At 41.0% G+C, this 26180-nt stretch overlaps 1 protein-coding gene across 2 annotated transcripts; it reads left to right on the forward strand.

Moving 5' to 3' along the window:
- The first annotated feature begins 14912 nt into the window (after positions 1–14912).
- Positions 14913–25480, forward strand: ZMYND19 (zinc finger MYND-type containing 19). 2 transcript variants are annotated; one of them, XM_069241375.1, is made up of 6 exons: positions 14913–15228; positions 16982–17041; positions 19643–19749; positions 20499–20639; positions 22318–22498; positions 24700–25480. In XM_069241375.1, the coding sequence occupies exons 1-6, from the start codon at positions 15178–15180 to the stop codon at positions 24841–24843; spliced, it is 684 nt and encodes a 227-aa protein (XP_069097476.1). In that variant the 5' UTR covers positions 14913–15177; the 3' UTR covers positions 24844–25480. The 2 variants fall into 2 exon arrangements, with proteins under 2 accessions (XP_069097476.1, XP_069097477.1); XM_069241376.1 differs by lacking the exon at positions 14913–15228 and adding an exon at positions 15586–15718.
- Positions 25481–26180: the final 700 nt, after the last annotated feature.

Here is a 26180-nt window from a genome sequence, read left to right on the forward strand (position 1 = left end):
TTGAGGGCAAGGTCATTATCTTATCTTTTACATACGGAATTGTTATTAGATATGGTGCAGATGTGTTTGACTTATAATTTCTTCATCTTCAATAATACTTTATACCGTCAGTGCCAGGGGACTGCGATGGGATCCTGTTTTGCCCCCAGCTATGCAGGTTTATACCTAGGCTGGTGGGAGGAGCAGGTGGTCCGGAACATCTCAGGTTTTGAAAACTAAGCAGTCCTGTGGGTGAGGTATATTGATGATATTTTCTGCATTTGGAGAGGAAGTAAAGAATCAGCTTTGAATTTTGTTGATGAATTGAATAATAACAAATTGAACCTTAGGTTCAGCAGTACAATGGATTCAGCTGAATTGACATTTTTGGATGTGAGAATTAAGGTAATTAATGATAAACTGGAATGTGAACTATGTAGGAAAGACACTGCAAGGATTAGCTTACTTCATGCCATGAACCATCCAAAAAAATCTGATTTACAGTATTCCTTATGGGGAACTATTACGGACTAGAAGAAACTGCAGTTTGGATGTCACATTCGAAAATGAGGTTAAAGTGATGACTAAAAGATTCATTGAAAGAGGTTACTCGCAGGCTGTAATAGAAAAAGCTGTGAGGAGGGTTAGACAGATAAAAAAGGAGGACCTTTTGGTTGATAAGCTAGAGGACATTAAGAAGGAAAATATAAAGATAAGATTCATAACCTCATATCATGACACAGTAAAAGAAATTAAGAAAGCATTTCTAAAATATTGGCCAGCTCTTAGGACTGATGAAAAAATGGGTAAATTATTGGATGAGTATCCGGCCTTTATGTTTAGAAGAAGCCGGTCCTTGAAAAATATGGTAAGTCACAGTTTAATATCCAGCAATGAAAGAACACAACCTATTCAAGATTTTTATATATGTGGCAAATGTAAAGCGTGTAAATACAGTTCCAATTGCAAGGAGGTACTATTTCCTGGGGCACAAATATTGTTTATAATAAGGAAGCATGTCTCATGTTTATCGGATTATTGCATTTATGCTTTAAAATGTCCTTGTAATAAATTTTACATTGGTAGTACTATATATATAGCAAAAAAGCGCATCTTGGAACACATAGGAGCGATCAGAAATAAAGACAAATCATATCCTGTGGCTAGACATTTTAAGGAATATCATGATAAAAATGAAAGAAAATTACAATTTATGGTCCTGGATAGGTTCATAATGAAAATAAGAGGTGGTAACAGGACGCTGGACTTAAGGAAATTGGAATCACGGCTGATTATTAGATGCAACACAATGGAACCTATGGGCTTGAATAAGGATGAAGAATTATCTGTGCATTTATATTGACTGGTCGTGTAACATTGATATGTTTTGAATTTAATATTTGGAGTTTATTTGAAACTATTACAGTATTGGTTAAAGTTTTGTTGTTAAACAGTTTCCCCTTTTCTTCTTTCTATTATTGGCAGCATGTATGATTGACTAAATAAGAAGCAAAAGAGCTAATATATCTCCAGGGTACATTTGGACTACTCATAAATGTACTAACAGGAACAAGATTGGTGACTCTACATGAGGTATGATTATTTGAATAAGTAATAAATGAGTTAATGCATCCTTAAGTCATTTTGAAAAATTTAGATATGTATGTATAGGAGGGAAGTTGTTATAGCAATAAGATGTATAGGAGTAGAAAATAGCATGCAGGAAATGTGTGTTAAAGTATGACACATAATTTAAGTTGGACTTTTTAAGTAGAAATACACTTTAAGATGGCTGCCATTTTTCCATGTAGTAACTGTAGTCCGTCTTTTATGTTTAATATGTTAGTTATAATGGAAAGGGAAAAGGGGTACTGAATATCTCTGTGATCAAGGGAGCAGAGTCTCCTGAAACGCGTTGGAGAATACATTTTTGCCATTTGTTGTTTTTCTGCCTGATTAAAGACACTGGTATTGTAGCAAGTAAGTGGCTGCGACACTGTCTTCTTTTTAAGAAGTACTATGGATGATTTATAAGGGTTCGTGACCCTGTTGCAGCCTGCCGTGTTGGATGCTGACTTACACGCAATTTAAAGTATTATTTGATATATATTGTAATAAGGCTTTCTAAGCACTATATATTTTGCAAATTAAATTCTCAACCACTTTATTGTACCCTTTTATTAAACAAAATTGTGATCAAACTAAATACACACTTATTTTATTTGCCTCGGGTGGTCTGACCGGGTGGGCTCAGGTATACACACTCCTCTAAGCTCTTTGAGGCTGCAGTGTTCACTGCTGAAATTCTCATAAGGCTGACACCCTTACAAAAAGCTGACCACCATGCAACAAGGCCAACTATCTTGTAACAATGATATGCATCACACAGTAAAGCACCATACCATTCAACAAATATGACCACCTTGCAAGAATGTTCAAAACCTCCCACCAAAGCCAAGAAATTAATCCCCAGATAAATCTCAAAACTTGTTTTCTAATGCATCTTCGTCAATCACTTAGCCATGGACGTCGTGAGGTGGTACAGTTCACTGAGGCATGCTCTAGCTGTGTTTTGATTCATTCAACAATTGCCTTTTCATCCTCAAGGTAACCTCATTGGCATGACTGCTCTTGCATCTAGCTATCAATCCTCCCCCCTCCCTCCACTCACACCCCCACAGACAGGAAGAAGTAAATATAGAAAAAGAGTGCAATTTCAAATTGCAAGACGGAATGAAAAGGCTGATTGGTTCAATGTAATATTAAAGAAGGACCTTGAAGGCCTCATAAAGTCTGGTTGGGGGAATTCTTTATTAATATATTTTACATAACAAATGCCTGTAGCATTCTGCAGTGGAAACAGCACTGGTGAGATTGAACGAGATGAGAGAAACACAGAGGGAATTGCATTTGTTAAATACATGTTTGTCATTGGGACTTCTAGCCTCAATTGAATGTAGGTCCGTAGGGACCTTGTGTAGTATGGTAAAAGATAAACAAGCCAGGGCAGTCTGAACAGCACAGCTGGTAGTGGAGTGAAGCCCAAAATTGGCACTGCAAGGTGAAGGTCCAGAGCTGCCACAACATGCTGAAGGCCCTTCGCTGGGGATGCCACTGCATGCTTGAGGCTCTTCGTTGGCACTACAGGGTGTGTGCACTGAACGCATGTCTGAACACAGTGTAGATCACAAGGGGCCTAGTATAGAAAGTAGAGAGTTGAACCATTCCAGTGCGAGGACCACGGCTGGTACTGGACAGTAAAGGTCCAGTGCTGGCAAAGCATGCCGAGAGCTCTGAGCTGGCACTGCATGCAGAGGGCACTAAGCTGGCACTGCAAGCGAAGGGCACTGCTCTAACCTTCCATGCTGAGGGCCCAGGGCAGGCATTCCCTGGTGATGATCTACTGTAGACATGACACTGCAGGGTAAGGGTTCAGGGCTGGCAATGCATGCTGAGGGTCCCCCTGAAGTGGCAGTGCACCTGTGGTTGTGCCTGTGGTAACATGGCAATGCACTGCTGGTGGTTTTTGTAGGGAGCAGGCAACGGCTGTTAGCGTCTCTACATCACTTGTCTGGTTGCACACAGATGGTTCCAGAGTTAATCAGTCTATTGGCCGAAAAAACTAAAATGCTGAAAGGGGGCTCAGATGCCTCTAAGTAACCACAAGTCCTAGTGTGCCATCAAATGAACACTGTGGCCTCAAACAAGGGTAGCAATTGGATCCTTTATACAGCCACATGGTTGGCTGCAGTCCTGACATTTGAAAGAATTTATTCGTTGAGGGGTCAAGATGTGGCAGCAGAAAGAGGGTGGAGGCATTCATAAAAATAAGGGTCTGCCAGTCAACTCATACATTTATTAAAAACTTGCAAAGGAATTGGCAAAAAGTGCACATGTGACACTAAATGTGACCAGGCTTACTTAATCAGTCGCAAACAGGATACATTTTAAAATATATTATGATGTGAAGGCATTAGCTGCAGAGATATTCTTTTGTGCAACTATTTTCTGGGGATAACAATAAGTTAACTCTGGTGGTTAATGGACATGCTGGAGCGATCTGTTTTTGGCTTACTCACAGTTCTGACTCATAAAGTAGCATATAGGGTTAATGTACCTGCTGCAAAGCACAACCTGTAAAATGCAGATCACAGAGTTGTATTTTATGTGGACAGCTTAGTAGGTTTCTGCTTGCTGTCACAGAGATCCTTTTGTTGCTTGGGATTAATAAATGACAATCCTTCTAATACAGCACCATTAGTTATGAACTGACTTCACAGGCCTGTACACAAACTGCAATGCACAGGTTTAGAATCCTATTGTTTTTCTCAATATTTTGTTATTCTAAAGTTGCTTAAATGGTTCCTATGGATAGTCTTCAAAAAAATACGCAAGAGCCCCTGGAGAGATAAGGAGAGCACAGCCAAGGAAATACAATCTAGTGTAACAAAATAGTCTCTCCACATTTGATTAGTGCGGGTACATGTACCTCATATCCAAGTTCATGTAAAGTAATCTGAAAACCATAAATGACCCTTAGAGCATTTAGATATAAATCAAAATATATAATTTGTTTCTACGCATATCAAAACATTTCCTTTTTCCAAAATATTAGATGAAAGTAAAATTAATTATATTGTTCTAACGAAAATTACTGCAGGTCCAATGAAAAAAGACAATCACTCACTCCATCACTCATACAAGGCAGCATCCAAACTACAGATCCATCCATAAAGATATCTAAAATGACGCAAATTATTTCAACACAAAAAATGATAACTCAAGACAGAAATAACAAAATATAGAGACAATCAAAACATGGCAATCAAGATGTAGAATAAACTGTATAGCACCAGTCACCAAATCAATTGTTCTTGACAAATTTTAACACGCAAAATAAATGATAAGGTAAAGAAGCTGCACTTATTATTTTGAATTGGTTCGGCCTTATATTTGTTTGATATATAAGATAGCCAAACATATGTTAACGGTCACGTTTCTTCATTTGCTGATTTAATCAAACAACATAGCCTGGACAGCTGTTATTCTGTCTTTAATCAAACCGAAGGGATTGTGTTATTCTTTTGTTATCCACTTGTTTCATTTTGAGTCTTTATGTCTCTTTCTGTGCACGCAAGACGGAGACAGAGGCAGAGGCAGACGTTGGACGTCAGAGTGCCGGGTAGTTCGCGGTCGCGAGGAGGCGAGTGCGCAGGACACGATCCAACTGACAGGAGAGGTGCGGGTGCAGGGACGGTTGAAGCGCTGGGAGGCGTTTTCAACCGGCGTTTCGACCGGCGTGCTGTTATCGCCCTGGTCCCACAGCCCCGTCCTTGCTCGTAGGGCACTTCTGCCTGCCTACCTGAAGCTACATCGGCCAGCCAGCAGTCATCAGCCATCAGCCATCAGCCCATCGGTAGCTCCGCAGTAGGTGTGCCTCCAGCCTTCCACCTCCCTATGTAGCGCCGGGCCCGTAGCATTTGGAGAGACCCTTAAAAACTGAAAATTGTTTTGAGTCCAGTGGCCTGTGCAGTTGGTGGGGGGGGCTCCTGCATAGGGCCAGTGGGCGTTTAGAGGGACCATATGGAGTGAGGCAAGCCCGATCCTTGACTATATGCCCGGTAACAAGGTATTAAGCTCTGGGTTTTGAGGTGCGGTTTCTCCTGTTGCTTCTTGCTGTTTCCTATGTGGAGGGGCCGGTCCCCCAGTGCCCCTTGTGCTGCGCACCCTCGCATTCTCACTCCCTGCCCATCGATCGGAGCCCTCTATACCTCTATACCTCTCTCAGCGCCTAATCTCTCCCCCTGTTGTGAGGGGGGTGAGAGGGAGTATCTCCGCCGAAGGGGGGAGAGGAGGGAGATAGAGCTAAGGAGCCAGCGCACCCAAGGATATCGCCCAAGGATATCGATAGAAAGGATATATATCAATTAAACAAGAAGTACTGCTCCCCACCCCAAGTATTCGGAGTGGAAGCACAGTTTTAGACCGCAGGGTGCAGCAGTCAACCAGAACTGGACTCGTACCCTCGAGCAGAGGCCAAGGCAGCTTGTGTTCAAGGAAAAGCCGCCAGTCTCCTACTTATTCACCCTGTGTATTACCCTTCTACTCTTTTACTACTTTTTTACTCCACTGCTCCTGTGCTCGACGGTCCTTACAACTTCACAAGCTGCTGAAATTGTTGTAAGGGAGTAAAGTGGAATTTCGTGGAATACTGTGGCGAATTTTGGATCATTGTGGAAATTTAGTTATTTTTATTTACTATCTTCTGGACACAGAGTATAGTACTTAGTGCGCAGTGTTCAGAATGCCGGTGAGTAAATCCCGAGTACGCGGCGCAAAGAAGGGGCCGAAGTTAGGTTTTAAAACAAAAGAAACATTGGGGGAACACCAGCATTCGGAGACACTGTATGGAAACTGTGAAGACGGTTCTGGAGACGGCGGAGGAAATATACCACAGTTGCTGGACCAGGAGGACCATTCTAGAGACAATGGGGACAGTGATGAAAAACCCTCTGGGACCCCTCTGGGGGTATCAATCAGAGAGTTTGTTGGGAAGTACTTTAAAAAACGCACCACATGTCACAAGCGTCCAAGGGTAATATCATGTTGTATTCTAATCAGAGTGAAATGGGCTGTCCTATGAGAAATGATTTTCAAGCTTCAGACTTATAGACGGATAGGGGACCTGTTCCTAGGGGAGGAGTTCAAAGAGGTAGATGGGCATAAGGTCTCACTGGACCCCAGGCAATCCTCGTCCCCATGCCCCCCGCCGCGTGTTATGGATAGTATAAGATTAGAAGAGGGACCCCCATCCTGCACCAGCACCAGCCTTGGTTTTGAGAGAATGGATGAGGGGGAGGATAACTTAAGAGGTGGGGGGGGCTGTCGGAGAGGGGAGTAAACTGGATGTAATTTTGCTGTCCTCACCCCTGGGTAGACAGTCTGTATCTGCGTTAGTTACCACCGCCGTACCCACAGAGTCACTATTAGATGTAATATTCCTAATTCAAAAGACCCTGCAAGCGATATTAGAGGTACCAACGGCAAATAATAGTTTGGGGAAATCCCATAAAAGTCAATTACAAGGGATTACTGAAGAGTTGAAATGTATTAATGGTAGTATGCCTGCTTTACTACGACCTATTTTGGAGAAGAGGGATCAAGAAACAGAAACAGATACCCTTGATACCCCCGAACAAAATAATGAAGAAGGAGAAATAGCTATAGCTCAGACATTACAGGCATTAAATGACCATCCAGTATATGTTTCCAAACATCCAATGTTAGTGATAAAGGGGAATCGGAGATGGAGGAGAAAGGGTAATAGTTCGTATAGGCTACCCAACCAATCGAAATATAGGAAGCAAAGCAAGCGAGGTAATGTTGGGTGTAAAACAGCAGGAAGTAGGAAGGGGAAGTTAGGACAGGTTGTTCAGGACAACCTCTCAAAGGCCAGGTAGGGGAGCCATATCCCCAAAGCAAGGGGTCACGTTACAAGAGCGCCTAGTATATCCAAAGAAGTTAGCTGGCGAGGGGAAAGAAAGAAGGGTAGACAAGGAGTGGAAGTGGATATGGAAGTAGTAGAAGAATCAAGACAGCAAAGTACTGGATCGGGGGAAGAGAACATTATCAAGAGAATAGAAAGAAGGAGGGCGAGCAGAGAAGTAGCTAACTCAACCTGCCCAGCGAAAAGTGGGGCCCTATTTTCATCTATAGGCATTGAGAATAAGAAGGAGAATAAGAAAGAGCAGGAAAGTTTTGGTGGGAGTAAAGGAAGGTGGATTTATTTGGCGCCGTGGAGAGGAGAAATTGGGAGGAAACGCCTAACGAAGTTAAAACCATTAAATCATTGGCCTCGTGCCCAAGCCTATGTGAGATTGAGTCAGATGATATAAAACAAATAGGATTTATATTAAGCCCGGAGGGGGAAGAGGTGACCAAAGCATTCTTTTACTCTGACTACATTAGGCAATTGGTATTACAAGCAGAGGCGGATTTAATGAAAGAAGGTATAAGAGTGCAGGGAAACGTGATAAAGGACGTGATACACGATAGGCGCGACCTTAGATGCAAAGCAGGTATGCTCCCAAATCAAGTCCAATGTAATCTGTCATATAATAAAAATTGCAGTAGGCGTGTGGATGGAAACAATGGTAGTTTAAGTGTGCCTGTTGTCTCAGAATGTAACGGCCCACAATGGAGGAATTGTTTTGAACCCTTTGTAAATCCCCTTGATGAGTATAGTAGGGGTGAGTTGAGTGATGTGGATTAGGAATTAAGCCCCGCGCACAGCCATTTGGTTTTATCTTGGAATCTGGGAGGTTATAACAAACATTTAAAACAAAAGCGGTTTAAAGGAGAGCTTGAAAAGTACGATGTAATGTGTTTCCAAGAAACCTGGCTGTGCGATGATCCGGAACCAGTGGATGGTTTCATGGGGCTGTTTAGGGGAGCTATTAGGCAAGGGACAGGACGCGCATCAGGGGGACTAACAACCCTACCCTCTACCAGAATAGTAGATAAGTTCACAGAAATAAAAACTAAATGTAGTTGGCTATTGGCAGGCCAGGTAGATCTCTACAATGTAATAGGTGGCGCTAAACAGCTTCTGATTCTCAACGTTTATATACAACCGGGGAATGTGTTTGATTATAATACTCAGGGAGGACTGTTCAAGGAAGATCTGGAACTATTATGCACTGGTAACACTGACCGTCTGATTTTAATGTTGGGAGATTTTAATCATAAACTTGATCCTTATGGCAGTGACAATTTATATAAGGAGCTATTGGCAGCACCACAAATCCCTAGAAGTATCTTTCCAAACATAGAATGCTCCGCTCGTGATTTGTCCTTAGCAAGAACATTAGGATCCTTGGGCATGTTTTGCCTAAATGGGCGTATGAAGAACGATTATCCGGCCAAAAAGACCTTTCGAACCGGTAATCATGAATGCCCTATTGATTATTCTTTTGTAAACACCTGGTTCTTTGGAGAAGTGCAGAATTTTGAGGTTGGGCATATAGAGGGCAGTGATCATTGGCCGCTCCAAATAACAATACGCTCAGCCGATAAAATTCAAAAAGAAAGAGAAAAGGCACTGATAGCGTTGGTTGAGTATCCCTGTAGGGTAACGACCCAACTAACAGATAGCAGTTTAGAAGCACTTAATAACTTGCTTGTAAACTATCCTATCCTTAATATGGAAGAAGACCAAAATGACATATTCAAAGGCTATAATAAGGGTATTTTGTTAATGGTCAATTGCCTTAAAGCAAATTAAAAATATCTCGAGAGGGAAAGAGAAAGGGAAAACCATATATGATGAATAATAGTAAAGTATGGTTTAATCAGGAATGTAGGTGTAGAAAGCAAATGATGCGAAGATTACTAAGGGATTATTAGAAAAGACCCTCTGTTGTTAAAGAAGAGAAGCTTCGACAAGCAAAACATGATTATAAGATGCTGATAAGACAGAGGAAACGAGAATACATTAATAAAAATTGGGAAGTAATGATGGAGGTGATAAAAACACAGAATATTAGGGGTTTTTGGCAGTTGGTAAGAGAGGGGAAAAGGGTAGGAGCAATGCGGTACTTGGTCGGAGAAGAAAATTGGTATAAATATCGGTCATCTGTATATAAAGGCACCGAGGATGAAGAGGACTATGGTATTCCTAGGAAGCTTGGTGAGAAGATAAGATTAGCATTTGTCCCACAGAAAATAAAAGATACAATTGCAGCTTTGAAATTAACTAAAGCAGCAAGCCCAGAGAACCTCCTAGCAATAATAATAAAAAATAATATTGATTGGTGGATTAAATTCTTCTATGTTACGTTTTGTAAAAAAGTCTTGATTACGGCCGTTTTCCAGAGAGTTGGAAGGGTGCCATGATAAGACCGATTTACAAAAAGGAGGACCCAACTCAGCCAAAAAACTATCAGCTGATAATTTTATTAGGGGAAAAGGTTTTCACAAAGCTATTGCTGGGGTTAATCAAAGAATGGGCAGATGATAAAGATTTGATACCAACAGAGCAAGGTGGTTTCGAGGAAGGGCATTTGACAATTGACCACTGCTTTAGTCTGTGGGCCTTAGCAAAAAAATCTGTTGAATTGCGAGGAAGACTATTTTGCTGTTTTGTCGATTTTCATGCCGCATTTGATTTGGTAGACAGGAAATTGCTGTGGGATATGTTGAAACAGCTAGGAATTGATTTGGATATACTATTTCTTCTCCAGGGCCTGCATTCACAAAACTGGGCCCAAGTAATTTTAGATATGAGTGGCTCACTTTCAAAAAGGATCCCTATAATGAATGGTCTCCATCAAGGTTGTGTGTTAGCACCAATTTTATTCTCATTATTCTTGTCAGATCTGCTAAGGTTGTTACGGAAGGTTAATGGGCTAAGCCAAAAAATTGATGGTATGCATGTTTCCTGCCTACAATACGCTGATGATTTAGTGATAATGGATATGACAGAGTTAGGGCTACAAAGGAAGCTAGAGATGTTTCATACCTATTGTCAAAGGAAAAAATTGATGGTAGTATGGAGAAAATAAAAATATTTTCTATAGGGAAAAAGAAAAGTCTATTTAATAACACTCTAGGGGGGGAAATAGAGAAGGTAAAAGAGTATAAATATTTGGGCATATGGTTCGATTCACACTTAAGATGGAAAGTACATACTGAAACTTTAAAAAATAAAGCCTTATCTTCAGTCTGGGGATTAAAACAATTCAATAGTAAATACGGAGGTCCTTCTCTTCAGCCTATCTCTGCTTTTAATGCTATGGTTCGCCCCCAATTCCAATATGGGGTGGAAGTTTTAACTTTCTCAGGGAAGCTAAATTGGGAAATAGAAGAAAGCATTTGCGTAAAGCGCATGCTTTTATTGCCCCCTCGAGTTTGCTACAAGCTATAAGAGCAGAATGTCAAATGACGGCGTGGACTTATTTGGGCCTACGAGCCGCACTGAAGTTATGGTTAAGCATAACAGATGAAGGGTTCTGTAAGATCGCGAGATTGTGCAGGAAAGAAATTATAATAAGTAAGTTACAGTGGGCATCGCAAGTGAAAGGACGGTTAAAAAAGATCTGCGTCCTCCTAGGTTTACCTGATAACCAATGGTGTGGTGCGCAAATCTCGAAGTATAATTTAAGAATAATAGTGAAGGAAAGAGCAAGAGAATTAGACCTGAAGTATTTAGAAAGTAAAATATCAACCCAGGCTATGATAGCTGGATGGAGGAATCTGGAAAACTTTCTGTATATAGAGGCTCATCCTAATTCAAGATTAAGAAATGTAGTGTTACAGTTCAGAATTGGGCAGAACCCTGGATATATGGATCCCAAAGCAAAAGCATTTCATAAGGATAGCCAGGGTCTGTGTACATGTGGCTTACAGCAGAAATATACTATGCAACACTTACTTGTGGATTGTCAATGGTTTTTAGGAGTGTGCAAGAAGTTTTTAAAACCGATTTTTAAGGAATATAATATTACTAATCAGGACCAAGCGCTTAGGCTACTTATTGATATGAGATTTTTAAATGTAACTTGTGCACTGGGCCTATTTTTAGATGACTTAAGAAGGGAAATATTCAGATTTATAGGGGTTGATAGAAGGTAGGTATAATGCGGAATGTAGAGTTTTAAATGTTATAATTGATTACTATTATATTGGTTGATGATTTTAGGAAATTTTCTACACTAGGAGAAGGTAAGAAATAATATGGAGAGCACTTTTTATTGAAGAAAAAAAGCACTTTATGATAAAGTAAGGCTGGAGCTCTTTTAGAGCTGTATAAGGGTTAAATTGGCTGGCATGTTGTACTTTATGATCCTATAGAAACTTGAATTCTGGAGGAAGTAAAAGAAAAGAAGAGCTTGTTTAATCTAAAATGAAATTGGTTGATGGTATTCTAGATAACCTCGCTACGCATAACAAGGCAAGAAATAAAACGTGGAGCATTCTAAAATGGGAAACTGCACTTAGGAGATCGTAAGGACCAGAGTCTAATTAGAACTGTATGTGGGATAATTTAAGTTGGCACGCTGCACTTTCAGGAACTGTAAGAACTTGATTTTTAATCAAATGAATTATGCAATTAGGGTTGGTTAATAAGAATTAGAATGATCTAAGAACTCTGTGTGTTAATATAATATGTAATTGTAAATTTTATTGTTTTTATACTTTTAAGTCTTATGCCAAATAAAATAAATGTTTTGACTTTGACTTTGAGTCTTTATGTCTGTTAATTCTCATCATTAGCCGTAATCCACTTTAGTGCCAAATCCATATACACTTATTGCACTATAAATTGACAATCCTGTGCACAGGATTGCCAATTTACAGTACAATAACGCTATCCCTTCGGTTTGATTAAAGACAGAATAACAGATGTCCCAGGCTGTGTAGCTTCTTTACCTTATCAGTTATTTTGCGGGTTAAAATTTGTCAAGAGAAATTGATTTAGTGACTGTTGCTATTCAGTTCATTCTATGTCTTCTTTTTCATGTTCTGATTGTCTCTATATTTTGTTATTTCTGTCTTGAGTATCATTTTTCGTGTTTAAATAATTTGTGTCATTTTAGAAATCTTTAGGGATGGATCTGTAGTTTGGATGCTGCCTTGTATGAGTGGTGGAGTGATTGACTGTCTTTTTCATTGGACCTGCAATAGTTTTCATTAGAACAATATCATTAATTTGACTTTCATCTAATATTTTGTAAAAAGCAAATGTTTTGATATGTGTAGAATAAATGTATATATTTTGATTTATATCTAAATGCTCTAAGGGTAATTTATGGTTTCCAGAATACTTTACATGAACTTACACATGAGGTAAATGTACCTGCAATAATCAAATGTGGAGAGACTTTTTTGTTTCACTAGATCCTATGGATAGTAACAAAGTCTTACTAGTACAGATGCCACCTCACTACTGTGTAAAGTTTTGAATACATACTGTGCCGCGCAGAAGCAAGCTGTGTAGACAGCTAGAGGATGTCCCAAAAAACATGTGAAGTTATAGGGGAAATGGAAGGCATATTGTGGGATGCTTTGATATAAATGCTCTTATGTTGTCTCCTGCTGTACACTTCGTGGTTTTATTCCATACTCTGGCCTGTGGAAATGTGGGTTGTTGAGTGTTTTAAAAACCAATAAAAGAGAAATACAGGCTGTGTTTCTCCAGACGAAGCACTCATAACCTATATTATGAAGCATACTATTATGGTTATGTGACTCCTACACCTTGTAACCCTTATTTATGTAAATCTTCCTGTACAGTTGTTCACACACTTGAATGATTCTTTGTCTGTGTGTACATGTGATGTAAAACTGGCACGCTACATTGGAACGAGTTGCACAGTAAAAAAAAAAAAAATCAATAGAAAGTGCAAGTTAAATCATTATTAGTGCAACTGTTCCTCGTCAGATACAGCTGGTATCTCATACATACAAAGGTTGACCAAAGTCAAAAACCTGTCTCCAAATCAGTGTCTCTTAAACACTGGTGAAATTGACAACAAGCTTAGATCCTTTGTTTCCCTTATTGGCCCTGACATCTGTGTTAGAATCCAGAAATGAGCCTCCAAAAAAAACAGAATGGCTGATCGCCCTTCAAGTTATTCTTTTGTGTTGGGCCCAGTTGGAAATGAAATTCAGAAAACCAGCCTTACTCTCTGCAAGTTGCTGTTCCCCACACAAAAGGATGATGGACGGAGTGATGAACAATGCAAACACTCACCCCCAGTCACAGATCTGGGTTTAATCCATCGTCCTTTTGCTCACTGTGCCACACCAGTTTGGAACCAGCCATATGCAAATCAGTCTTGACCCTGTTCCTCATGGGAACAGTCCAGCCGGAACTTCCAGGCCAGATCCTCCCTGGACCGGAAACAAGAATCCTAGTCCTAGGACCAGTTTCAGGGCATCACCCTTCATCTTCAGGCTAGCTTGAATCCAGTGGCACAGTGAGCACGGGACCCACGTCTAGGCATACCCTTCCCACTTAAGGTAACTTTAGCAACACAAAAGGATGACGGCCTGGGGTGGCATGGTGAGCAAAAGAACGATGGAATAAACCTAGGTCTGTGACTGGGGGTGAGTGTTTGCATTGTTCAGCACTCCGTCCATCATCTTTTTGAGTAGCTAAGGTTGCTGTTCCCAGCCACAAAAGACACATGTATCCAGCATAGTTTATTGGGGTCGATATGATCACACATATTTCCAGCACTTTTTGGCTGCCCGCAAGCTGCTCTCGGCTGGGTAGCATAAAAGTTAGACTAACGCTGTCCGTAATATGAACATTTAAGGACAACAGTCCGAAAACGCAGTCCGTTGAACTAACAGACAGATAGTCATTCTTTTGTTGAAAAAAACCTACAGGTGTGATGCAAATTGCTGGGCATCGATAACAATATAAATTTACTAATCAGTAACTTTACATCTGAACAGATCGTCGGGAAAAGTTTATTCTAGGCAAAGAGGTCAGTAACATATACTCCAAATAGCAACTCTCCTAGAAAAAAAAAACATCTATCGCACTCCCAAAAAAAGTTCGCCACCCTTTTACGGGGATCCTCCATCACAAACACTTCACCTTTCTCGGAGACCCAAAAAGTTGAAAGGTGGCGGAGGTTCACAGATAGACGCCTGTACTCTCCCTGTTTATTGGCGTTACCAATTACAACGCGTTGAGGTGTTACCGTGAATAAAACGAAAAAATCTAAACACTTCCGGCCTACGAGCACGCGAAACCTGTCAGAATCAAAGCTTTTTATTTGCTTCGGCAACCGACTCAACAGACACAAAGCTTCCCGCGAAACTGACGTGATAACTAAGTACGCGTGTCTACGTTGCTTTTCACTGCTTTCCTATTGGCGTTGGCCAGGCAGCCGGCGTCCAGAAGGGACGCCGGCTATTTGACATTTACCAATAGCAAATCGGGAATGGGACATCGTCATCTACAACGAGGCGTTCCGATTGGTGGGAATGTAAGCGCTTTGTGGCTGTTCATCATCGGCACTCGCTGACTGCGGGCTGGCCAGCGGCGCGAGGAAGGATTGGTACCGCGCGTGCGTGTGGGCGCCCGGTAGGCGCGTGGCACCAGACAGCGAGAGAGAGAGAGAAGCAAAGGCGGCAGCGGGGCTCGAGCCGGCGCCTGAGCAGAGCGAGGACGCATCGGCCACCATGAGCGACTTTAAGCTGGGCATCGTGAGGCTGGGCCGGGTGGCTGGCAAGGTGAGAGAGGACAGGCCTCAATACACAACCACGCGGTAGAACGAGGCGGCGGCGAAATGGACAGAGCAGCAACATGCAGGGCTGCGTTCGGAGAGGGGGAGGCGGACCTATGCCTTGGCTGAGTGTCGGCCCGTTGGAAGAGGCAGTGCAGCCGGTCCGGGGATAAGATTGGCGGGGAAAATAAAAAGCAGGCCGGTCGTGGGGGATGGTATGAGGTAAAACCGCAAGTAATAGGGTTGATACCGGTGTAGCAGGTCCGTGGAGAGGGAAGGTGCGGCAGCTTCAGCGGAATGGGAGGAGAACCACGAGGTTATGCCGGGGGAGGGCCTCCAGTGAAGCTGTCACCGGGTGTGCCTGGATAGGACACAGCAGCCCGTCCGCCGGCCTGTGCTGAGGAGAGCGGGGTCTGAGGGTGTGTCGGGAGAAGAGACGCATCGAAGAGGGACCTTCAGGAGGAGCAAATGAGGAGTCTGGGGCGCCGAGGCAAACGGTGGTTTTTAAGAATTGTGTGCTCGGCGTGGGACACGAGGGGATCTGCTAGGATGGCAGATCGGGTGGGGTGCGAGATAGGGATGGCAGAGGTTGCTGGGACTTGTAGGTGTCGGGTCTTATGGGTGAGCCAGCCACGTTGGGAGTATTGTGGAGGTGGGGTTAATTTGGGGTTTGTCTGTAACAGGATGGGCTGAGTGGTTAGTTGATTGGGGACTGAGTGTTGGATTTGAGGTGCTGCCGCTCTCAGTAGATAGGTGGAAGTAGGCTATGGTTATACGACAGGAGGACACGTGTTGAGCGTAGAGGTCGGTCGGCCTCTAACTGTTGAAGCGAAGATCACATGGTGTAAAAAGATTAAAGGAAATGCGGATGCCCGAGCGGGAGGGAGCTCCCAGTCTTGTTTTTTTAGCTCAAACGTTTGTATGGTTGAGAAGTTGTAATAGCAGGTGTTGTCAGTAGCAGTTTAATGGGCGGAGCATCAGAGTTCTTACTGTAGGATTAGCTGAGCATTGTTCTGGGTGTGTTAAAGATGCAGTTGAATGCACTCGCACCAGCATGCGTCTGTTTCACAGTCTGAATGCTAATTAATATAATGGTCGGAATACTGCAATCACTCCTCGTGGAGGCTCCGTTTACGCTCTGCTCAACGTTTCCTCAGTGGCAGTTCCATAAAACAGCTGCACCTTCCTTGATCACAGACTCGGTACCGTTCAGGACAGCCTTAAGGGTTACTTAAAGTTCACGTGGTTTGGTGTAATGTTAGAGCGACTACCGACAGAACGGACCGCTGTCACACGTGTAATACCCTTCTAAGAAACAAGTGTAACCCCAACATTAAACTCTCCGCCACTCACTCTTCGTCTTTACAACTACCTGTCATGTGGTATCTGTTGAAGCATATTATATATACACTTGCATCAAAGAATATCAATGCTAATATACGTGTATTTATTTAGTAACGTTACAATGTCGTAAGTGTACATCTAAATAGCCAGTGATTTGTATGGCATTGTTGTGAGAGATCTATGCATGTACTCGCTTAGTAAATTATTCGCAACCATCAAACTGATGGAAGCTTTTTTTATTTGCGGTGCTTTCTGTTGATCTGCATGCTTCAAGCCCTAGCGGTATCCAGTTGTGTGGATAGCTTTGTAGCTGCACTGGGGTCCGTATGGTGCTCTATTGTGGTACCAAATTGGCATGTTCGAAAATGACACAATGTAGTTTACTCTTGCCATATGATTCTTTTCTTTACTTTCAGACTAAGTACACGTTGATTGACGAGCAAGACATCCCGTTAGTTGAAAATTACTCATTTGAGGTAAGTGGCTCCGTCGGTGGAAGTTTAAATCTACCTCAATTGAAATACAGTAAATATTGCACACTTGTATTCATCAGCATATTTTATACACGTATAATCGATTTGGCCACTTATTTGGATAACTGCATAGCCTGAGATCCTAGTACAAAATCATGGGACAGTTATGAGACAGTCTTGTGGCTTTAACACTATACATGACACAGATGTTGGTGATCTGATTTCTAAGAGTGACTTGAGCTTTGCTAATCTCGCCAGTTTTATTAAATCAACGAAGACGCTTTACTGCTGTTAATTTGTAAAAAAATATTTCTCTTTAAAACTCTCTGCATCATTCCAGGCTTATGAATTGTTCACTTCAGTGTGCGATATAATAATCTTGAAATACCCATGGTATTTTGAGGGTACACTTACTCCGGATACCTTCTGTAAATCAGTACGTTTACACCAACATAAGATAATATATCTCGGGAGACTAGGTCCCAGTGCTAGATCTTGTAGTTACAGGGTAAAGTCCTCTAAGTCGCTAACGGATCTTCTGAAGGACACCAATAAGTGACAGTTTAGGAAAACGAGTGGAGCTGGAGGGTTCTTAAAAAGGTGCAGAGTATGTACTGTGAGTTAACATTTATCCTAACTAACACGTTTTTACTTTTACGAGCTTATAATCAAGGTGTGCAGCACCAAGCCAGGTTTTGGGTGCTATTTTTTAGAGCCAACAATAGCAAAGGACCTAGTTCCAGCACCTTTTATAGCCACCAGATTGTCAATAGTTCATACGCTTTTTCAGAAGGTAAAAAATCCTGAAGAAAACACAACGTCATGCTTCAGGAAAGGTCTGATAATTAAAAAAAAAAAAAAAAGTAATTTAATGCGACTGGTTTGAACTAACTAGCTGTTCACAAACTCCGGCATGAGCATTACTAGTTTCTCTGTAACTAGTTCACTGAGCAGTTGCCGTGTTGAGGGTGAAGTCCAATTATCTCCTTATCCAGACCGTGGCCTAAGCAGTACATTTTTCCACACATTAAAAGCCACGCAAATCTAAACGTATAATATTTTTCCAACAAGTGTCCAGTTAGGTATTGCCCTTGTTATTTAGGATGCAATCCTTTAAAACCTTGTTCAGTGCAAAATCCGAGTAGATATTAAGACAAAAACCTTGAGTGGGATACCCTAAGACCTAGATCAGGATTGTGATTCTCTGAAGAAAAGTGGTGTGTGGAACACAAGCTGATGGTAAGGGGGTTCTGATCTGGGGAACGTGAACCTAGATGGCCTTGGAGCCAGGCATTCTCAGAATTCACCAATTGCCTCTGATATTGAGTCCCATTTCAACTAATGTGCAAGTCTATGGGGCTGGTTTGGTGGGTAATACTTAAATGGTTAAATGTTCTTGGAATCTGGGGGAAATACCATCACTGACTACTCAAACATATGGCTAACTTTTCCATTTTCTGTGACTTTTGGTACGTAGCCTGGATCATTTCGCAGTTCTGTAACTGTAAAAGAATCACTTTACACACTGAAGTATGATCACCCACTCTTTTTCTCTTGTACTGTCCGGATTCCAATAGAACATACCGTCTTATTATTTCACAACTTTTAGTTGGAATTACCTTTTGAGGCAAAACTTGGGTAAATGTCTTCAGATATGCCTGGAGACCTTTCTGATTAGGGTCCATAAGTAGCTCTGGTGGAGTCTTTATCCTTCTGCTAGTCACTAGCTAGAATTAAAGTGGTAGAAAGCCTGAATTTAATTTGTGAAGGTTTATTTCCACGTAAAATCGATGGAATCATTTTCAGCATTATAAACCGACCTGTTATTTGGTGATGGCTAGCTTATGGAATATATTGGTGGAGCAAGACAGCTACTGTTCAAGAGTAAGAAAGACTGTTTAATTGCCACACATTTTTTAATAATACAAGGGAAGGGACTTTACTATATGCTGCTCCACAGAACGCAGGAGACAGCATTCTGTTACTGGGTATTTAAATGACTTGCCAAATGGTTTTAGTCTTGAAGTGGTAGCCCAAAGTCTTGACTTTTTAATTTTTTTCTTAAGCATCTAATGCTCGCGTGATGTAGCCTTTTAGAGCAGGTTATCTATAAAACACAGTAACACAATTGCCTGCTTGCCGAAACTTCCTTTGTATGCCGTCTTCCTGAAAGTTAGCAAGAGTCAACCTTGCAGTATTAGTAAAGAAGGAAACCGGTAATCACATTGTAGCTATTGTAATGCAGTGAACTATCATGGCTTTTGCGACAGCAAGTTACATTAAGTAAGGACTGCATTTTTTTTTTTTTGAGTGGGATGCTCAGGATTATTATTTTTTTTAAGCACATTCAAGAAACTCACCTAATGCGTACCTTTTTGAGAAGGTGGACTATATTGCTTGGATTACAATTTTGCAGCTATGACTAAAATCAATACACCGGAACCATTAAGTTTCATGAGTATAAGTTATGCATTGTCTTTTTGTAAGGGTGAAAACATGACCTTGACTAATGCATTCGAAAACCATCAACATGCTGTCGTTTTTTTAAATAAGTTTCCTGAAATATTCGGATGTAAAAGGTCTCCACTTTTTCCTCCTGTTTAGGCACGCATGGAAGTAGATGCTGATGGAAATGGTGCAAAGATATTTGCTTATGCGTTTGACAAGAACAAAGGACGTAGTTCTGGTCGCTTACTCCATGATTTGTTGTGGTAGGTACTACATCAGTGACGTATGAATACTTTTTTAACTCTGCAAATTAGGAACATCGAGCGGTAGGCTCTTGTTGAACTTTGTAATTCACCATGTAGTTACAATGTTGTAATGACAAGCCGGACTGTCTGAGGCCATGTACCTGTCTGCCTCTAGTTGGCTGATAGAGTGGCATAAAGCTAACAACCAGTTATATAGTGTATAGTTGATGTTGCGGGTAGCAGACAGTGTTGTAAGTGGGAGGCCTTGTTGGGTCTTGCTGAACTTGTATTGCTATTTGCAGAGGTTGAACTGCCTTGAAGAGCTCAGGGTGCGCAAGAGTCAGTATGGTGATCAGCCTTTTCATCCACACTATATCAATCACTGCTTACCATTGTTAGCATAGGAGGTTTGCCCATGGAACCATGCCAACAGCGCAGTTCAGGTTTTTTCTTATCAGTTATCAGCTAATTGCTTCTCACTACACCGGAACTTCATGAAGGAACAACTGTTACATTATTGGCTCTTGGATTGATTAACTGTAGCACGCAGTTGTGCAGCTATCCCGTGTTACTGCTAAGTATTCAGACTAGAGACGTTTTTGTTATTTTTGTTCTCACTTTTTCCCCATGTTTGACGCCTTTTCCCAAATACTTACTGAAAATTGTTGCAAATTTGTCATTTGAGTGAATGCACTGTGTGAATTAATCCCTAAGGAAAAGCTTTCCAAGAATTTTGAGAAATGTACTTGTTTTTTTGTTTACTGCAGGGAAAGGCACAGAGGGGGTATTGCGCCAGGATTTCAAGTGATCCATCTAAACGGAGTTACTGTGGACAATAGGCTTGACAATCTGCAGTTAGTTCTGTGGGGCTGGAGCCCAAAAATTGAAGAAACATCAAGCAAACAAAGGTATAGTAAATTACAGGAAAATAATGTTTGACCAGAGTTTCAAAAATATACAGATGTCTTAGTTTAACTTTGCAATGTTTTAAAGAGAAAAGCCCATGTGCTGCAGTGCTGTGAGAATATTAGCTTGTAGCACGCAAGAGTGAAGTCATGGTAGCCAAACAGCATTTGTTTTTAATGCACACCTCATACGATGGAAAACTCTCTGGACCTGTTGTTAGTGTCTAGATTTAGACTAGTCTTTCAGATTTTGCTGCTGGTATCACTCTTCCTTTAGACCGTGTCTCCCAACCTGAGAATCATCCTAACAACTCATGTAGAATGCGTAGAGCTTATTAAAGTAAGATGTCTAGCTGGAGCTCCACCTTTTTGTAAACCTGCTGTGCTGCTTATTTTTATTCCGACGTACTTTAGTGTAAGGCATTGTTCACCAGCTACCCAGCAAATGAGTACCTTCATTAAATTTGTGGCATCAACAGCATTCAGCAGAAATCTTCAGTTTTTAGTGACTTGGCCATCTCCTCCGTAGTAGCTTTGCCGTCTGACAGCGCTGACGTAAATCTTGGCTAGGAACGTCTCCTTGAACCAGAGTAATGTATAGTGGGTGTCCTCCAAATGGTGAAGATTACTCCTGTGGCCTTTTAAAGTGTTTCTTACCACTTGTTGCAAACAGTGCCAAGCATCCCAAATGGAAACTTGACTATCCAAAATGAACATATCAGGCTTTGCACTCCAACTAACAGACGAGACGAACGAGTTACTTACCTTCGGTAACGACTTTTCTGGTGGATACATTAGCTACCTGTGGATTCCTCACCTAATGAATACGCTGGCGCAGTGGGAGTATTTATTAGGTGAGGAATCCACAGGTAGTTGTATCCATCAGAAAGATTTTCTCAGCTGTTTGTTGCTGCTTTCGCAGAATTGTCTCAGCCATGCATTATTTGGGCTGAATGATTGCAGAAACGGGGATTTGAAATGTATTGTGCTCAGCTGGGTGCGCTCTTTTTTTTTTTTTTTTTTTTTTTTTGTCAACTCATTTCAGAATATCGCCCTGTATGGGACAGAATGATAGTAGAGAATCGACTTCCTTATCATAAACTTCCCTGCCTGCCCCCTTGTGTAAAATTTTGAACCACTAGGGACTAGTCACTGGTACAGATAACGGGTATTGGTCCCTGGTAAAGGTAACAAGGACTTTATTTTAATGCTTCACTGAAGAAGAGTAGGGGCAAAGTTAACATCAGTTTCTTGTAAAGTCAGGCTTTCATCACTGTTCGGTTGTGTGTGTGCGGGGGGGGAGGGGTCCTTTCAGTTCGAATGTGCTGTTTTTTAATCTGTCCATTTTAACATTTAGAATATTTCGTTTTATGATAGTAGATTTTGTAAAGCTAAAGTGTTCTTATGCGTGCACTGGTGGGTGCTCTGCTTTGAGGCATTGCATGAACACAACCTCAGCATTGCCAGAAGGGAATTATGCTTCCTAATCTTCTCGTCTGGAGTTTTGTAGTTATTTTGGCCTATGATTTCTACATCTCGTTATTCACACTGGACTCCTAAAAAAGATTTTGTTTAAAAATAAACTACAAACCGAATCAATGCAAAAACGGAGTAGGTTACCTAGCTGGCAAGATTGGAAGAACTAGACTCTTAAATTATATTTGTTTTTCTCTTATTTAAGGGAACAAAGTCTGTACTGGTTGGCAATTCAGCAACTTCCCACTGACCCCATAGAAGAGCAGTTTCCAGTCTTAAATGTTACTCGCTATTACAATGCAAATGGCGATGTCGTAGAAGAGGAGGAGAATTCATGCACTTACTACGAGTGTCATTATCCTCCATGCACGATGATTGAAAAACAGGTGAGTTGTGAGCTACCTCTTTTAATATACTTCCCTCCAAAATATGAATTCTTTATACTGGAATAATTTTCCCTTTGTTAACAGTATGCAAATACATTGGATTAAGTGGAAACACGTAACCATAAAACAGTTACACAACGCTTTTTCAGCAGTTGTGCTTGTTGCCATATAAACATGTAATGTATCTGTATATAGTGTGTAGAAATGAGTTGTGGCAGCAACAAAAAAAACACATTAATTTTTTTATGGAGTTCTTTCTTTTTTTCCATTTACTATAAAAAATGCAGATCTCCACAGAACAATAAGCCATGAGGAAAATGTAGTAATTACCTGTGATCCTAGTTCTAGTAGTTCCTCTTATTAGATTGCTTACCCACATCCACTTTGGGAGTTGAGCATTGTCCTTTCCAAGTTGGTCTGTCTGCTTGAACCTATGTATAAGGTATCCTTGTAGCATTTGACTAGAAAAGGTGCCTTTTTGGTAGGTGTTACCTTCTGTAGGGAAGCGAGATTTGGGAAAAGCCCTTTATATTTTGGGTTTAAAATTCTATTTAGATAGGCCAACACACATAAGGCAATGTGTTAATATGTTTATAAACTGTTTCTGTAAGAACCGGTGTATCTGTGACTCATTGGATATTATCTTGTAATTTACTTTACCAGTTAGCAAACAAAACTCTGTCTTGTAGATTTAAGGCACATTCAACCGGAGGGAAAACTACTACTGTGACTGTTAGGAAATATTCCTATTTCATAGCTATGTAAGGCTGTTAAACGAATGCCCATAGGTGTATTGCGAGATACTATAGACTTCATTTAGACCCCAGGGCAGATGCTTAAGTAGGGTCAGGCCAGTTTGAGGAAATAGTTTTGATGATGGATGATGCTGTTTTTATTTGTGTTTTTTTTCTACTAGGATGGTCTTGCTAATCTACTCATTGCATGACTGTCAATGAGGATTCCCTGGATAAGTAGGAAACGTTGTCTAATTTCAGTGCTTCTTCTCTAGGGGAAGCCCATCAAAGACCTAAGATCCCTCCTGCCTCCCTGGATAAGAAAGAATAGATTGTTATTCCTCTTCCATCTAATGTCCTCTTAGTTCCGTCAAGAAGGACTTCATTTAACTGTAATCTATGAGGCATGGTGGGACGAGAATCTGAAGGATGGATGAGGTCCTTGAAGGCACAGTCCCAGTTTTAATCTCCTGTTTTATGGCAAGGCATCTGTTAATATTCTCTTTCATTGCCCCCTTAGTTGTTTTGTTAATACAGTTACTACATCGCTTTAATTGACTTTTTCAAATTGCAAATAATTGAAGTTTCGCCATTTTTAGCCTGGTAACACACTGCAGAGATTTATTTATTTTTTCACCTAAAGTGCATTTCCCTACAGGAACTTTTTTTTTTTAAATATAATAATTTTCTTAGTGAAGTGTTCCGAGATCCGACGGGTGGAACAGTTTAGTGCTTGTATCATAGATCAGAATCCCCTAGAAGTGACCTTCAAGTTACACTTTTAGCAGTCGGGTATCACATTTGACGGTTGGCATATTTTATCTAATTTTCACTGGTTAGTGTCTTCTAGGTCATGAGTCGCTTCACTTGATTATTTTAGTATTTTCCTGCGGCTATCTCCGTAACACTAAATAATCCTCCATTTTGGGGTCAGTTCATATTTTTCATGTTGTAAAACTCTTTGCCACAATGCAAAGTCAGTCCCCCACTGCCCCATACACTTTCACTGGCAGTAGATATGACTTTAAATGTTTTCCACGTGTCAAGTCACCTACTGATTGTCTTCTTAAATCCATGGACTTTTGTAATATCAGATAATCAGGACCGAGGAACATGTATTTTGTGTGCTGTCTGTGATTTAATTGGAGGCTCTATGGGCGATCCTCTGAATAGCTTATCAATATTCAAATGACTCTTTGGTTCATCTGTAATTTGATTTATTATTACAAGGTCTGACTTACACTGTAGGTTGGCTATTTGTGACATACTCGCAGCATTCTGGTGTACAAAAAGGTCACCAATCGCACGATTTCAATTATTTTTTGACAACTCGAAGCTGTTAATAGTATCACGCACCTTTTTACATTTCTCGAGCCACTGGCATGCTTCTGTGCATTAAATTGAGTGCTACCTGTATTACCCCTATATATCAGAGTAGCTATATTAAATTTGTTTTTGTCTTTTTAGTTGCGGGAATTCAATATCTGTGGTCGATGCCAGGTGGCACGGTACTGTGGCTCTCAGTGTCAGCAGAAGGACTGGCCCGCTCACAAAAAACACTGTCGGGAGAAGAAACGAACTTTACAGCAAGAACAGGAGCCAGAACGATGATCTGGATCAGGGACAACCCTTCCCACAACAGCGTGATTCTTTTTCACTGAGGTGTCATGCGATTGGGTTTGCACAGTATTGACTGGTTATTGAAGCCTGAGGCACTGAGAGAACATTGACAAAATAGAAAAACCCTGTGATGCTTGAGTGGAATGACGACGGTATGGACTAAACCGGCTCGAACTGTGTCTGCATTAAGGGGCAGGTTTTCCGTTCCAGTATTACATTTTCAAGCAAAGGACTACTGTGAAGGCTCCAGGCAGGAAGCTTCAGATTATTTATATGTTAATATGTTTGTAAACTTATGTACAGGTTTTTTATGTTAGGAAACTCAAATAGAAGACTCATTTACGTGTACTGTCCTGAAGGACACGTTTGGCTTATGAGTAAAAAAAGAAAATTAATGTACTAAACGCATTTTATTTTTTTAATTTTCGGTCATTAGAGATGACTTGCTGCTATTGCGAGATAAGTGACTTACTTTGGTTGCTTCTTAACTGTTATGTAAGGATCTGTCTTCAAAGGAAAAGCTTCTTGTAGTTTTAGTGCTACTTCAAGGGTATCATCGGACTAACGTTTGCTGGAAGAATTCCTGCAGGTCTGATGGGAATTCTGAAAGACTTATCAACAATATTTATAAATACAGTTTTAAACACGAAAAAATGCATTTGCAGTCTTTCTAAGTAGCTTTAAAGCAGAGCTTGTCTGGTGAACTAACTGCTACCTCTTTAAGATCGATAGCCCCCTAGTGCCCATTATGTCCTGCACCAGCTCCTCTGACCTTTATGATTCTTCCCGAGAGACTATTAAACTGTTCTGCCATAGAGCAAGCTCGGCTTTTTGGTTTATAATGCTAGAGATCCCATGATGGAGAACTATAAGTGTAAGTAAACGTTTCATTCTCCATCATGGTGTGTGTTGTTGTGTTTTTTTTTTTTTTTAAATTATTTTTTTATTTTTATTTATTTGTATAGTAGGGTCCTCATTTGCCTTCCGTAGGCTAAGGGAGCACTAAAGCATTATTGAAAGCAGAGGGAGGTCTCCCCTCGAAAGGGAAAAATTACCATCTCAGCACAGCTCACAAGTTACACCCTCCAGGCCAGCCAAGGCTGAAATGGAAACTTTCCATAGGATCCCCCTGATCAACCTTCTTATTAACAGCTGTCGGTATAGACACTTAATCATTGGACACTCCCTACATCATAATGAAATTTACCTTCTCCCTCCCCCTCCTCTTCCCCCCCCCCCCCCCACAAACACACACACACACACACAACTCCCAAAATCTACTTCTTTTTGAACAAGAAGTTTTCCTATCTAATTTATTAAGCCTTATA

This window comes from Pleurodeles waltl, chromosome 6 (assembly GCF_031143425.1).
Source record: "Pleurodeles waltl isolate 20211129_DDA chromosome 6, aPleWal1.hap1.20221129, whole genome shotgun sequence".
Taxonomy (NCBI): Eukaryota; Metazoa; Chordata; class Amphibia; order Caudata; family Salamandridae; genus Pleurodeles; species Pleurodeles waltl.

Coding starts and splice junctions, on each gene's coding strand:
- ZMYND19 (XM_069241375.1), top strand. CDS start 15,178: ATGAGCGACTTTAAGCTGGGCATCGTGAGGCTGGGCCGGGTGGCTGGC. Junction 15,229..16,981: donor TGGGCCGGGTGGCTGGCAAG/GTGAGAGAGGAC, acceptor CTTTACTTTCAG/ACTAAGTACACGTTGATTGA. Junction 22,499..24,699: donor GCACGATGATTGAAAAACAG/GTGAGTTGTGAG, acceptor TTGTCTTTTTAG/TTGCGGGAATTCAATATCTG.